At 39.8% G+C, this 15,695-nt stretch overlaps 1 protein-coding gene and 1 long non-coding RNA gene across 5 annotated transcripts in view; one reads left to right on the top strand and one right to left on the bottom strand.

The window, feature by feature from the left end:
* The window catches only part of USP24 (ubiquitin specific peptidase 24), a 60,437-nt gene that overhangs the window by 7,657 nt on the left and 37,085 nt on the right, over positions 1–15,695 (bottom strand). For all 3 annotated transcript variants that reach the window (XM_059478637.1, XM_059478636.1, XM_059478635.1), the window contains 25 exons: positions 15,238–15,466; positions 14,231–14,390; positions 13,797–13,952; positions 13,191–13,261; positions 12,308–12,468; positions 11,836–11,897; positions 11,303–11,494; positions 10,940–11,057; positions 9,469–9,613; positions 8,682–8,801; positions 8,328–8,453; positions 8,024–8,122; positions 7,731–7,813; positions 7,379–7,520; positions 6,913–7,032; positions 6,314–6,534; positions 5,766–5,890; positions 5,042–5,183; positions 4,058–4,208; positions 2,932–3,027; positions 2,176–2,279; positions 1,979–2,092; positions 1,132–1,228; positions 804–920; positions 92–184 (listed from right to left, as the gene is read on the bottom strand). In XM_059478637.1, the coding sequence (XP_059334620.1) occupies positions 92–184; positions 804–920; positions 1,132–1,228; positions 1,979–2,092; positions 2,176–2,279; positions 2,932–3,027; positions 4,058–4,208; positions 5,042–5,183; positions 5,766–5,890; positions 6,314–6,534; positions 6,913–7,032; positions 7,379–7,520; positions 7,731–7,813; positions 8,024–8,122; positions 8,328–8,453; positions 8,682–8,801; positions 9,469–9,613; positions 10,940–11,057; positions 11,303–11,494; positions 11,836–11,897; positions 12,308–12,468; positions 13,191–13,261; positions 13,797–13,952; positions 14,231–14,390; positions 15,238–15,466 (3,244 nt within the window). The remainder of the gene's footprint in view (positions 1–91; positions 185–803; positions 921–1,131; positions 1,229–1,978; positions 2,093–2,175; positions 2,280–2,931; positions 3,028–4,057; positions 4,209–5,041; positions 5,184–5,765; positions 5,891–6,313; positions 6,535–6,912; positions 7,033–7,378; positions 7,521–7,730; positions 7,814–8,023; positions 8,123–8,327; positions 8,454–8,681; positions 8,802–9,468; positions 9,614–10,939; positions 11,058–11,302; positions 11,495–11,835; positions 11,898–12,307; positions 12,469–13,190; positions 13,262–13,796; positions 13,953–14,230; positions 14,391–15,237; positions 15,467–15,695) is intronic.
* On the top strand, positions 9,540–11,574 carry LOC132077143 (uncharacterized). Of its 2 annotated transcripts, none has more exons than XR_009419007.1 (2): positions 9,540–10,220; positions 11,329–11,574. It is a non-coding gene; the product is annotated as an uncharacterized LOC132077143 (long non-coding RNA). The 2 variants fall into 2 exon arrangements; XR_009419006.1 differs by lacking the exon at positions 9,540–10,220 and adding an exon at positions 10,277–10,533.

Raw genomic sequence — 15,695 nt, forward strand, 5'->3', positions numbered from 1 at the left:
TACAGAATAATTGAAGGATTGTTTATTCTACCACATGAAAAGTATTTATTCATAATTTAAACATCATAAAAAACATGGGGATGGCCTGTACCTGATTGCTCTGCCGGTTGGGGCCAAGGAGAAAGTTGACCATGTGCCTCAGGGCAGAGTGCCTGAGGAGAAGACTGCTAGCCCTTATTCCCTGCTGTGAAGAAAAAAACAACAAATTACCTTCCTGTGCAGGTGAAGAATTAGTGCTCAAGAGAACAAAAGTAAAATGCACAGGCTAAAACCTGCATTTTCCACTCTGAAATCCCCAAAATATCCCAACACAGATCAATAAGATAAAGTCCTAAAGAGTCTCATTGTACACAGCACATTACACAAACCAGAGCAGAATCAGCAGATGCACAATAAATATCTTACAAGAAATAAAGAAGGCAAAAAGAATAGAGAAATAGAAATAGTAAATTCAGTCCGTTATTCTGCTCTCCATGGAATAAAAATCCTGAATGCTTGATTTTTTAATATATATACATATATATAATTTTTTTTAAAGAACAACTCTATACAACCCTTCAAAACAGACAACCAAAATTCATATGCTGGAAATAACATCTTCCACTGGTATACTTTTGTGATTTTATCCTACTCCATTATTCAAAGCCATTTATTTAAAAAACAAAACAAAATAAACCTGATTACTCCTAATAAAAGTTTTGAATTTCACTCTACTGCAAATCCTTCTATGAATAAGGATCACTAGTTGCTTTATTAATGTCTTCTTAAAGTTAAATAGCCATGAGAAAAAAATGTTTTCTTACCTTCTGTACAAAGTTATTGAATAGCAAAAAGTACTGGGCACAGTTTTTACAGTTTTCAGGTACATCTTTATCCAGTAGAGCAAGTAGCACCTCCAGTAACTGATGTAGAGTTTTTAACTGTGAAAAGAAAAATATTTTGAATGTAAAGAGCTGTCTACTGCTTAAAAACCCAAAGTGTTTCAAACACCCCCTGGGCAGGAAGAGATGAGCATTAACCTAGAAATTAAGAGGGAGGATGGGCTCACACAGCTCTGCCTGCAAACAGAGCAAGAGGCACCAGGGAGAGCCCAGCCAGGGGATGTCTGGAGAGGAGGTGGCACCCACTGACCTTCTCCTGATAAAGCAAGGCACTGTCGAGGGTTTTTTCAAGGATTGTGGCCACAGCAACTCGCACCTCCCTCACGCTGCATTCCAGGAGGAAAGTCCTGGAAGAGAAAAGGTGAAGCTGCAAAGAGAGCTGGAATCAACATGCACACACAGCTGCTGTGATTAACTGTGGTGTTTAGTGTTTGTTATTTTAACAGTCCAGATACATTTTGTACTGTACTTCTGTGGGCAAGCTTTAATTTACATTCACACACTCCTGCTTGTAGTAAGGCCTGTAATATTTCTATTAATATATTTATTTATTTAAATAAAAAAGAGCTCTAAAAGCTCTCATAAGATGTTGTTTTTCAATGCAAATTAAAAGATAACATGTTTTTTACACTGACACACCTCTTTCAGCATGTCAGATCTCCAATAATTTGTTTTCAAAGCACCTATTAACTAATCCTTAGCTTGGCTAGAAGAAAGTCTTTCCAGTTCATCTGTGATCCTTGTCAGGTAAGTATTTAACTTACCTTACCCCCAACACTTTCACCCTGTTCTCCTTTCTCACCCCTTGTAGAGCTGACCACACAAACTTTAGCACATTCCAAATCCCTTCACTGAATTCATCACCTGATCCTCCTCCATGCACACTGCACTATCTAATTTGATTTTCAACATTCTCAGAAAGCTGCACAGAGAAAATACTAGAAACAAAACTCCAAGTAATTATCTAAAGTGTCTGTTTAAAGAATGTGCACAGTCAACTCTTTGGGAATACATCAGTACAGGCCAGATCGTGTTTTGAGGAAGCTTTATCCACACATGAGACACAAAACACCTCAGCCAGAATCACCAGGACTTACTTCACAAGCTCCCGGCCCTCTGGCCCAACAAAATACTCCACCAACCACTGACAAGCATCAATGCTTTTGGAGAGCAGGGCATCTATGGTGGCAATCCATTCTTCTGTATCAGCCCTTCAACAAAACAGGGACAACTGTCAGTAATCCAGGAGCAAAAGCACCTCCCAGAGTTAAACCATGTTTCTTGTTTGCCTTACCTGAGTTTCTTCTTGGTTCGGAGATAGGTTTGGAAGAGGAATTGGACTGCCAGCTGTAAGCTCACCTTTGCCATGCAGGGATAATAGGGATGCTTTACCTTAGTCTGAAAGAAATATTAAATTTACTCCAGAGTAAAATGATGCCTGCAGCACACATGATGTCTCTTAAACACATCGACATGTTCTATTCAAGTTATTTACTTCACTTGGAAAAAACAAGCCACAGCATTTTTCTGTGCTAAGTCAGTCTCCAGTGCTGACTTTGCTACTTAATAAATATGCTAAAAAAGGAGCAAACTTGCTGTAAGGCCAACCAGATCTGTGGATTTCAAAAATTTAATAAATGCTGTTGGTTTATGACTCCATTTAGAAAAACTTAATTAAGAAACTATTACCAATTAAACTCTATCAACTTTGAAGTAGTTAACACCAACTTTTGGACCTTCCATATGGAGAGGGATTTCTGTCCCTCTACAGGCTTGGTTTGCATCATTATAAAAGATATGGATTATTAAATAAATTTTACTGGGGCAAAATGATGTTTCTCCCAGTACTAGAAAAGGAGGCTGGAGTTTGCTTTGAGGCAGATGTTATCATCAGCATCCAAAATTACTGGAGGCAAGGAATAGCTTGCGTGGAAAAGCAAAATCATGTCAACTCTTCTCTTCCAGTTTTTCTGGTTTGACCCAAACAGCTTTTGTGGCCATTTTATCCAAAATAATTTGAACACTCCAAGATTAAAATCCAGGTACTTACAGCATTCAGGGAAGCTAATGACAGAACAAAACTGAAGTAGTCACTACTGTATACATCTCTGTTCTTCATAAATTTCAAGTTTTCATCTCTCACCATCTGTAAAAGTAAAAGAAGGCAAAAAAAATTAAAAATGTTGTCAAAATACACTTCTCTAACTAAAGCTTCATCTTTTATGTAAATGTGTGGTATTTAAAAATCAGTGTCAAACTTATTCTGTTTCCTTTTGAATCACAACTTCAGCAAAGGGAAAATACATACAGGAGATTTAGAAGATCTGGTATAAAACCAGTGATTTTCTTTCAAAGATATTACAAAACAGCAGATGAGGGACTTAATCATTTGCCATTAAGGGAAAAAAGGAAGAAATTGCAGATAAGTTCTATTTTTTGCTTGTTTTTAATAAACAAACCAAAAGAACACCCCTCAAACCAGAAAGGCTTGCCTAACAAATTTAGATGCAGAGAGCAAGGAGTCCTGGTGTAATTGCAAGCTGCAGCCACAATAAGGTATTTAAATGCCAAGTCCTTCTTTTTTCAAATGAGATTTTGCTGAAAGACTCTCAATAAATTTGAGCCAAACTCTGTTCATTGTAATAACACAGTGCCAGATGCAAGAATGCCCAAAGTGGCTGTTAATGCCCTAAAACAGCCAATGTGGAGGGCCAGACACAGCCTGCAGGGTTTATCCTCCCTGTGTGTGTGATGCAGGCTCTCCTCACTGCTCCTCCTCTTTCTACACTCTTGTGAACTCAAGAACCTGAGGATCACTGTAATTTGCCATCATCTCCACTGCTCCTCGAGTGTACTCCACATGAAGCGCCTTTTTTGCTGTTGTCTCTCTCTGCCTGTATGCTGACTGCTGCCAGATCTCATTTTTGATTTATCTGCCTGCAGTTTCTTCAAAGCAAAGAACTGATGGGCCTTTTTCTTGAGAAAGTACAGTGAAACTTAAAATAAGTATCACTAAAGAGCTTGTTAGTAACTTTATGTCAGAATCCAGAGTTGCTTTTTAGCTTTCCTACAAGGGAATTACTTCAAGGTAACCTTTAAAAGTTACCACGTTTCTCTCACTATGTGCTCAAATTTTATGTGAGCAGAGTTTAGTTGCCACTTTCAGTGTGCTCTACCTGATAAATCCTCACAGGCATTTTCTCTACAAAGAGCCCCTTTTTTTCTCCTTTTCGAACCAGCTTGGTCAAGATGGACAGACGGTCACTGTTGGGCCTGTGGGGTCGAGGTGATGACTGAGGTGAAATTTCTGGTGAAGAGGGAGCAGATCTGAAATACAAACAAGCTGAAGGTGAATAAAGAAATCCTACAACAAATCTACAGTTTAGGTATAAAATACCACTGCAGCCAGAGTGATCTTATGGCAATTTTGAAGACAGCCTAAGTATTTCTTGAGGCTGTCAGTCAGCTGGAACTTGCTGCAATAATGGTAATAAACAAGCAGCTTAAAAACCAAATCAAAACAACAGAAGGGTCAATACATTGCTTTGCTGGACAGGAATGACTCAATTCTTAGTTGTGGAGAGATGTTGGAACTCTGACAGCTGAAAACTTCAAGCTTTCTGAATTTAAGGGTGCCAGCCCTCAAGTAAACACCTCATTTGACCTGAGACCTTGGAAAAGGCATCAAAAATTGAGTGATAGCACAGAAACAGTGTGTGTGTCGTTTGGATAGTATTGTGTGAAAAAACTTAGATTGGGAATTTAGTATATGGTGATATATGGGAGCCAAGATGGAGAACTTTGGGTGTGGGCTAGTTGTCTTTTTTGCACCTTCCTCTTGGATCTGGGTGGTTTTCTCTCACTGGGCGAAAGATGTCTGTGTTGTGGGTTTTGGGTGATCATAACAGGGTTAGAAGTATAAATAATACAATTTCAGCTGTTTATTAGATAATTGAGACTTAAATAGCCTTGATTAGACACCATTTTATCTCACTTTCTTGACTTAGAAAGAGCTCACATCCCCTGAGTTTGTAATAGATAAGGGTAATAAACTTCAGAGTGGGCCCCAACCTCGGAGCCACAAAGAGCCTGGTATTCCTACAGAGAGAGGTCTAGATATCAATATGAGAGAAACCTTTCTGGATACAAGGGGAACTTACAAGGAGAGGTCCTCAGCTTCCTGCCTGACGACACTGACTCTGCTTTTCTTTGGCAGCACAGGGGAGTTCTGGTCAGACACTCTCTGGTAGAACAGCATGTAGGCGTTCCAGTAGCGCCGGCGCACGTCGGGGTAGGGATTTGCTGTGGGGATAAAAGGCAGCCCATGAAGGCCCTTGAAGGTTTAGTACCTTTCCCATTCCTGTATGGAAGCAAAACTGGGGGTACAAGTAATGTGAACTGCAGCAGGATAAATTTGTCAGATCAAAACATCAGTGATTAAAAGTGTCTGAATTATGAAACGGGCGAATATTGGAAATGTGCTTGGAAAAAATTCCTTAAAGCATTGAAAAGTTCAACAATATGATGCCACAAAGTGTTCCATGAAGTCATTCTCACTAGCCTAAAATAAGGGCTGGTTTATGTTCGGTTGGGGCTTTTTTAAAACTATATTAACAAGGTGCCATTGTGTTTTTCAATCTCTACTATTAAGTCTACAAAGTGCTGAATCACAGTGAATATGGCTTAATTCATATTAGACCATACACAAGCTGTTCTGTTCTTCAGTAAAGGGAAGGCTTTAGGGGAAAATAAGGTTCAGAAGGAGTATTAGTCCAAGTAACTCAAAGTACCTATAATGGACTAAGCTCTACTCAGTCCATTATAGGTACTTTGAGTTACTGAAATCAGTATGAAATTGAATCTACTGTCTGTACTTCTGCTTACATTGATCATAGACTTTAGGTCTATATTCTCCACCAAAACATTCATATTCCAGGGTTTCATCAGTCAAATCAAATTCTTCAACAACGGTGTCATTAAATTTATACCACTTTCCTTTTCCACATCCTCTGTGATCAAAACAGAACAGAAACACAACAGAAACAAAGTTAGTTGATTGTCTCAGCAAAAAAACAAACCACCCTGAACAGCCTAGATGTGACAAGCCTGAACTCACATTTGTTTTGACAGTAAGAAGAAAGCTTAGTTCAACTGATGTCAAGGTTGCATTTTAAAAAATAACCTTGATTAAAACTATGAGAAGCACATCACCTGCAAGTCAGGAAGCCCTCGAACTGTAATACAAGGTACATAAGAATTAATGAAAATTTTACTCTGTGATGCCCCATGTCACTGTGTCATTGCCTCATCACAGGTGCTGAGAAAGGGAAGAGTGGTTCCAGAAGAGCTCTGGATGGCTCCATGCACCTTCCCAGAACAAGAAGCCTTTAGACAGCTCTGAAACCTCCCCCACGAACCTTCTTGCCCGTTACCTCCTGTCCTTGATGAAGGAGTAGTAGTGCCCTGCATGAGCCTGGCCACTGTGGACAATCACACCAACGAGCTCGTAGTTCTCTGTAGGGGCAACTTTCTTCCTTGGGGAGCCTCCTCCTCCCTGCTCTGTGCTCCTGCCATTTTCCCCCACTTCTGAGGAGGAGTCCTGACGAGCCATCCCTGACACAGTGTAAGGTTCCATGTTCAGCATCCAGGGAAACTGTTTGAAGAGATACTTTGGATTAATCAAGGCATTGCAGTGTGTATTGCTTTGTGTAATTTTATGAGAATGGTATCAATGCTTCCCACATCGGGAACACCAAAGGAAAACATGGAACTTCAACTTCTTATGCTTCTTACACAGATGTTAAATAACAAACTCTCTTTAAGGAGGTTTTTTGCCTTGCTTTCCGAAAGGACCCCAAGAATGTTGCAAACAAGGAAAGCTCTAAGGAAAAACACTTCTTTTCTGTAGCACTACCATGTTATAAAATCCCTGCATCAAAATGTGGGGGAAAAAAGGAAAAATGAATAGGAAGAATGAGAGTCCACTACACAAAGTAGCTAGGGAAAGCACCATAAAGCAAAGTTTTCTTACCTTTATTTGTTCATCGTATTTAATAGAACGGCCACTCTCCCAGTCAAAGCCAAATCTCATCAGGTGAATCACCAGCAGGCTGGGTAAAACCTTAATGCAGGTGCGCTTCACTGTAGTTCTCTTGAAAAGAAACAAGAATATCACCTCTATCTGACATCCCAGGCCATCTGCAGCACCCTTCTAGAGAGTCACAGTGAAAATCCAGCCATGGGAAGTCATAGGTGTCCACAGAAGCCAGGGTGTCTACAGGATGACTGGGATACATCTCAATGCATTACACAAAACTTTACCATCCTGTCATCCCTCTAAACCTTTAGTTGACTTTAAACTTTTAGAGGCATTGAACCTTTTGTCTTCAATGCAGCAAGAGCGAGCAGCATCTAAGCATGTTTTCCATGACTATGTAAAGCTTAGAAAACATCAAACGGCACATGAATCTTGTTTCACAAAAATTAAGAATCAATACCTTTTCTTTGCACTTTTCACAGTAGTATGCATTGCTTCCTTCCAGAACCTCTCCTCTAACAAACTGATCCAGTGATATTTCCAGGCTTTGACATGAAGTCACACCAAGGTTGAGAGCCATGAAGGCTTCCTCACGCTCATACCTAAATTCAAGAAGAAAAACAGATTAGGATTTACCAGCTGGCAGGAACAAGACAGATGTTTAGGAAAGAATGTTGCATTTGCCCCACAGCTATCAAAGCTGTGATGCTCACAGGGGCATTTCTCTACTTTCCAGTGCTACTTTGACATATATATTTTAATAGTTCTGGGAACACGTAACTTGGTAACTGATGCACTAAATGTGTCATTACCTGTGAGGGCAGTCCTTGCAGATCTTCTGATCAGAGAAGATTCCTTGAAAAGTATTCTTAAATATTTGGTCTCTTCCTATTTTCTGTTGGAGATGTAAAGTTAGACATCAATGGGATATATTGCAGGGTGGAAGACCAAGAAATCAGTAGGAATTTTAAACTCCTAAATACTGTGCAGATTATAACATAAGCTAAATGGCTCTCTGCCTCTTTTCTAGAGATCAAAGCAAAAAGAGAAAAAAGGTACCAAGGATATGCATATGAAACAGAAAAGAAATTGCTGAGGTTTTTACCTTGAGGTACTCATCCATTTGATCTATAAGACTGGTGAAGAACTCATAAGCATCTTGTTGCTCTCTAACATAAAGTTCCTTATTCCACATCTTGAAAATCTATATAAAATATAAATCTATGTTAAAAGGTGGTTGCTTCATATATATATCACTGAGAAAAGCATTTTTATATAAATTTATTTTAACATGTTTTGGTTTTTTTGAATTAGAGCTTACTTTATGAATTCTGCAATTGAAAAAGGCCGAATAAATGATTACTTTTTAAGTAGAAAAGCTATAGATTCTAAACAAAAAGATACAATACCTTCCAGAAGTTCTCAGGTACATAATACTGTAACTTGCTTTCCATCAAATGACCAAAAAGAGATTGAACTTGATAGAACACATTGTCATCAGGATTGTCAGTATCATCATCAATGGAAAGCAAGGCCTGCAAGGAAACAAAGAACCTTATTAAATTGGTTTTTGGAAAAATCATTACTATAAGCTGTCATGGCCCACAGCACTACAACTTAAAATTTATGTATTTATTGTATATATTTATACACACACAGTTGACTTTTCATTTTGCAACTTATTTACAAATGGTGCTAAGATGAAGTGGTTCAAGTGAAAGTAATTCCAAAAAGAGGATTTTATTGGATGCTGAACTAATTACCTCTGGGAGACCAGGCTGCATGTACAGCTGCTGGAAAACAGCATTCATGTAACAAGTAGCACCACCATTCTTCAGTCCCACAAATCCAGAAATAGAGCGACTGTCCACAGGTGGAAGGTACTGGAATGACAAATACATTTTTTGTCCCAAAAACTTATAAAAAATATGAGACTCCAACAACATTCTATAGCTTTTATAACCACCTTTGTATTGTAGAAAAACAGAATGATATGAGTTGGAAGGGACCTTTATCCAGCTCCACCCCTTCCACTACCCCAGGTTGCTCCAAACCCCATCCATCCTGCCTTGGACACTTCTATGGATGGGGCAGCCTGTGCCAGGGCCTTCCCACCCTCACAGGGAAGAGTTTCTTCCTGATATGTAACTTAAAACGACCCTCTTTCAGTTTAAAACCTCTCCCCCTTGTATGTGAGCTGTTAAGAACAATTTATTGGAAAACCAGGAATAAATTCTGAAAAACTGCAAGACTGCTGTATGCAGTCATTTAAATATTTAACACATTGCACAACACTGTTGAAAATGGCCTAAAATGTAATAATAAATAAAATCTGTGATATTTAGGAAATTCTTTCTTACTCAGTTAATAACAAAGACATACTGGAGTATCTGCTTCTGAGGAAGATTAAATGTATCTGCATTTCCCCTTAGCTGCATTGTGGCATTTTAAACTGAAGACCATGGAAATCTCATGAATGAAGCAACAAAGTGAACCATGCCCAGCACTCCAAACCATGCTAACACAAATTAAAAAAAGCTTCTTGCTTACATCAAACTCCTTGTTGAGTGCAGGGTCACACTGGTGGTGCATGGAAAGCAGCTCCTTTGTGATAAGCTGGAGATTGGAGGGTGAGCTATCAGCCAGCATTACCAGCACCTCATAAGCAGCCAATCTGCTGTCTGCTGTGCTGCACCTGCAAAGAAAACCACAGCTGAGAGCTACTGGCTAGATGACTCAATTATTTCTAATTCCAGAAGGCTGTATTACTCAGAACAGGCAACAATTAATATTCTAAAGAACATTTTGAGTGATTAAACACTCCTGAGGGACTGCAGAGTGCTGTTTTGTCTTTTTTTTTTCTTTCTTGGGGTAGGAGAATGGGGAAGAATCTAATGAGAATAGTTGCAAGAGGAATATTCCTTTAAACAAGCCTCCTTTACTGACATGGATACACTTGCTAACATTCAGTAGAAGGAAAAGGAAGTGCTCTAAAAGGAGACAGAATTGGTTGCATGTCTGAGGACAAACAGACACTTTCCATCATGTAACACTGATGGAGACAAAATGACTTTTTTACAGGGAGGGAAACTTGGGAAGAGCTAGACCAAACAACATCCTTGCTACAACAGATGAGTTTAGACCTGAGCTAGACCAAAACCCCTCCCAACTCAGCTCTTTTCAGCAGTCATTCAGCACAGCAGCCCTTTCTTCTGAAGGCCAAAGGCTTTATTTACACTAGGCAAAAAAAAGAGCATGCTTGGGATGAACTGCAGTGGAGCAAAGCTGGACCAAACACTAAGGTGGATCAAGTCCCATTCATTTCAGGGGTTGTTAAATGATTCACTGGAACCTTCTTGTAGGTTTGTGGAAAGGCAGTGAGGATATGCCTGATTTAACACCAACTACTCAATGCAACACAAACAATTCAGCTGCACTAGCTCAGAAATCCACATGAGCTAATTTACACCCACCCCTTCAGATACTGTATGGCCATAAAAGCTGTGACAGGAAGGAGAAAGCCCACTCTTTTTTCTCCAGTTTATCTATTCTGGGCTCCATCAGCTTTCTCAGGTGCAAGGAGACTTGCTTGGTGTTAGCTTTTTTACAAAATAGGTAGGGAGAAGGGAAAAAGAAAGAACTGGAACTTCTGAGATTCTCTTTTACAAGGAGCTTGGGAAGTTAATTTTCTGCTCATGCTCCAATTTAGCCAACTTCCCAAGCAGTAACAAGCTAAAGGAATATTCTTTGGACTCATAAAATCAGCACTCAGTTGTGCCTGAAGTTCATCGCTGATCTAACAAAGCACAGACTTTGAAGTACAGAAATGCAAGGACACTGGATCACACAAAACTGTATAAAATGCTATTTGGGCATTTATGTAGGAAATGTAGAAAACTGGAGAAATGCTCCACCACTGGTATTAAATCCTACTGTCTGTAGGGTTTAATTCTGACATCATCATTCATGACACTGAAGACAAAACTCAACATAAAAAGAAAAAAAAAAAGATAATTTTTACTTTGGATGGAAGTCTTGCTGGCTGATTGCAGCACTGCCTGCTGGGGAATGGCTGTTCAGAATAATCCTGGATGCTCGGAACAGGAAATCATCCAACAGTGGCTTAATCAAAGATGAACCTGAAACACAGCAATCTACTGTTAAGCACTTACATTATCACTGCAAATGCCAAAAAGGTGTTTCATAAACAACAAAACCACTTCATAGCACCAAATCAACAAATGTTTTATCAAATATTAGAGGTACTGCTAAACCCAGTCCTTATAGCTCTGTATCACTTCCACTGATGTCTTCACATGACTGTCCAGTCATGTGTTAATGCAGAATTCCCAGCAGTCTAGTCAATTTAAAGAGAAATACTCACCAACCATTTCCTTCTCTGCCCCACAGAGTGAGAGGAGAGTCTTGATGAGCCTCAAGTGTCCTGCTAGCAGGATGTTGTCAGCCTCACTGGTCTCGCACTCCGCCGTGCGGTTGGGCTCAAAATTGTCCAGCCAAGTGATCTCATCTTCTAACATGGCAGCTGGGCTGATCTTCAGCTGCTCCATTTCTGATGCTGCAAGGAAAATAAAAAAAGGAACATAGTAAAAAATAGCAGCTTTGGAAATGCAGAATATAAATACAAAGAATTTCAAACAGTTTGGTAACGGTCTAGTTTTGCCCTCATGTGTATCAAGTAAACCTTCCACCAGGGAGCTCAGTTCACTTCCCAGAAGGAATGAGCTACCCAATGCCAAGAACAGACCATGCCAGGCACTAGAACAGGACAGAGAGCACACTGGCAGGTCACTCTGAGCTCAAGGTGCAGTAACCCCCTTCTGCAGGCAATTCTACACCTTTTCTAGAGCTTGGAAGCTGCCATCAGAATGAAGGAATCAGGTGTCTGCACATACTTACATGTCAGGTCATCCAGTAATTGACATCTCAGGTCAAAGTATTCTGTACACTGGGACAAAAGTCTGAAACAGATATAAATAGAAGAAAGGTTTACTTAAAATCATGAACTTTTCTCTAACCAGCTGTCTTTAAAGTCAGTGTGCTCTGTCCCTCTAACCCAAAGCAGCATAACCATGTAGGTGTGCTTCTGCATGCTGCAGCTTAAAAAAATTCCTTCCCAACAGCTACTTCTGAATGTTAGCAATCATATTGAATCCTCATTTTTTCCCTCACCTCATGGCAACTCTAGTTAGTTGTCAGTTGACAATAAAATAAAAACATGCTTTAACTTCTCAGTTACTCCTCTAGAAATTGCAGGATATTTACCTCCAACACTTGCCAAGTGCAATCCCTTTTTCCTAGAGCTTCCACAGTGCTGCTCATTTCAAAATGTGTCAGATTTTCTTCCTCCATAAACACACATGCAACTTACCTCTGGTTGATTCCTCTCATGATGCTGGTTGGTGACCAGAGAGGCAGCTGTGCACCAAGAACAACGCTCAGGAGGAACTGGTTTGGCTTTTGTACATCTGGGTGAGCTGATGTGTCTGTCTGGCTCAGGGTGTACAGCTGGTCACAGGCAACGCGACGAATCTGCAACAGGGTCATTGTCATTGCCAGCAGTTACTCAAGGGCTGCAAAAATCCCCCACACTCCTGTTAAGTTAGAAATCTAACAGAAAAAATGGGCATTGCAATGGTGCAAACCAGGCTATGAGCTCTGCACCCATCAGCCAGGGTTTCTAGGAATGTAACAAACCCTGTTCATCCCTGAGGGAAAACCTCTGAGAAACACAAATTGTAAATACAGATAAAGGGTGAGATGCAATGACTTCATGCAAAATAAACAGATGACACATGATGAAATGAGGTAAGCATAAAAGTCAATAGATTTTAGAATATCCAAGAAAATCTTAAATCAAAGCCAATGAATTTTAGGAGGGTTACAACACTTGGAATAAATTTTCAAAATTTCAGAACTATCCATCAAATTTTACCCAAATCAAAGTTACTTGAAACTTCCCCTAAAATACTGGTTTTACAGAATTTGTGTCACCAAAATGAGACTATTTTCGTTAGACTAGTCACAGCACAGTCCTGTGCATCTCATGGATGAAACAAGCCTAGAAAATGTAATACTACACCATTTTCTATCAAACCATCACCAGATACTGGAATTACCAACAATTATACAACGATTATTTATTCAAATACTAATCTGTGGGAATACTTGCAATAAACAATTTTATGTTCAGACTATATGAAATTATCAAAACATACACATTTCAGAAGGAGCATTTAGAGGAAGACTCTCACCTCAGCACTTGGTGATCCAAGCAGAATATCAATGATGAAATCAGCAACACAAGGCAAATTGTAAAAAGATCCTGGAACAGAAGAGTACCAGGCTATCTTATTAAAAATAATATTTTAAAATAAGTCAGTTACAGTCTTGCATTAAAATACCACAGGACCTAGAGGACATCAATACTGAAAAGCAGTAAAGGCTATTTCCTGATTTCCTTCCCTCAGCAGAGGCTGCCACCATGATAAAACAGCATTTTCCTTGCCTTCCTGCACCACCAGTGTTTACACTTCCTGTACACAAATACTAAACAGGAGCTATGCAAACAGCAGCACTTAGAGAATTACAGACTTCAAAAGCAGTGCAAATATTTATATTCTGGCAGTAAGTCAGCTTTCCCAAAACATTTTACTGAAGCATAGCACTACATGCCTTATTTCAGTCCTGGAAAAAAAATCCCTGCAATTTTTAATGAAATGTTGTATTTTTGCTTGAGCAGTCTCAGCTAACAAAGCTACAAGTTTCGAATTTTATTTTTTTTTCACTTGACTGTATCCAAAAGCCTCCTCCCACCTGGCTTATACTCCAAACAGTGAATAATCCAATTTTTTCCATACCTAGCTGCTGACTACGTAGCTGAAGGCAGGTTACTAAGAGAGACAAGGCTTCCCCAGCAATGAGAGCATCTTTGGTGGACACAGACTGCTGCCTCACACAGATCCCAGCGTGCAGCGCTGTGGGCTCCCCTTCGCTTCCTGAACTGCAGTTGCTTCCTGCATTAAAAAACAAAGAACAAGTGCTGTAATTTATTAAATTTTACTCAGATGTTTTCAGCTTTTGGACAGTTATCTGCAATTCAAAAATTTCTCTGAATCCCTGATGAATGTACATAAATTTGCTCAGATTTTTTGTAATTTAGTTGTATAATGTCCCAAGCTGGGGGAGATCCAAGAGGATGAACATTGAATGAATTCAGTTTCAAACTCCTGAAGTGTTCAATTAAGATTAAACCAAATGCTTTTAGACTGGTTTAGGGACACAGTTAACCCACCTGAGCTGCTAAGTCTGTTTCTAATCCCAGCAGGGAAGAGAGTGTTGCTCTCTTTGATGGGCTGACTGCTTCCCACGAGGTCCAGGCGTCCTGCAGCAGCAGCCCAAGAGAGGCGCATGAAACAAGCCACTGTGGAGGTGAAATCATTCACCTCCATGGTCTGGAGGAACAAGAAACAGCAGTCACTTCTGTGATATTCAACAACCCTTGTTAATCACAGGGATGAGAGGAATGTATCTTCTAAATCGTGTCAAATTGACATTTACATGTTTTCCACTTTCTTCTCTTTAGAGGTTAAAGGATTCAAGAGTCTGTTTGCCCCCAATGAGAGATTGGTATTGCTATCTTAGGAGAAGTAATTAATTTTTTAATTCCCCACGAGGATAGATACCCTTGCCACCTATCTGCAGGCACTCATGCTGATTTCAATTGTTCAATCCATTTGGGAAGCACTGCCCAACAACCTACCACAGCACACTTGTCACATTAACTATGAAGTTTCTTTCAACTGGACTCAATGGGTTTTCAAACAACATTTTTTTAAGGTCCTGAAAATAAAAAAAATTCTTTTTCTCCACAATACCATTAAGCAAATTTAATTTTTAATGAGCTATTTGGAAAAAGCTTGTCCAGTTCTTTCTAATTCAAAGTATAATGGATTATAAAGCCAGAAGCTCAAGCAGGAACCTTCTCCTTTTGATTCACAGAAAATTAACAGAGTAAGATCTTAAGAGTTAAGTGTGACTGAAGATAAATCACAAGTAAGATTTCTGTGTACATCTATTTCTTGCAAGCACTTTTGGGGTACTGCTTCCCTTTGTAGTGCCAAAATAATTTATGCTAATATGTTAAAATTCAGATCAAGGTTGGAAGAGACAAGATTCTCAGGGACTTTTAAATGGACCCAGGGCAAAAACCTGCATAAAAGACTGATTAAAAATCTCAGAGTTATACAGCTGTCATTGGAGATGACACTGCTACATCAGAGCCATCCAACACTTCCTTACTTGTATGGCAACTCTTGCAGCTGGGATGATTTCTTCTACCCTGATGGAGGATCTGTCAGACACGGAGAGCTGGCGGTAGGAGGACTTCTCAGGAGTGCCACAGATGGACATCTGCCTGCTGGCCTGCCGGCTCACGTTGCGGAAGGGCCGCGAGGACAGAGCTTCCACCCCATCCTTGATGAAATCCTCATCCAGCAGGGTGGGCATTGTCTGCCCAACCAGCAAAAACCTGCATGCACAGAGTAAAAACATCATGGGCATTGTCTGCCCAAGCAGCAAGAACCTGCATTCAGAGTAAAAACATCATGGGTATTGTCTGCCCAAGTGCAAAAACCTGCATGCACAGGGTAAAAACATCATGGGCATTGTCTGCCCAAGCAGCAAGAACCTGCATTCAGAGTAAAAACATCATGGGTATTGTCTGCCCAAGTGCAAAAACCTGCATGCATTCAGAGTAA

Source organism: Ammospiza nelsoni, chromosome 9, assembly GCF_027579445.1.
Source record: "Ammospiza nelsoni isolate bAmmNel1 chromosome 9, bAmmNel1.pri, whole genome shotgun sequence".
Taxonomy (NCBI): Eukaryota; Metazoa; Chordata; class Aves; order Passeriformes; family Passerellidae; genus Ammospiza; species Ammospiza nelsoni.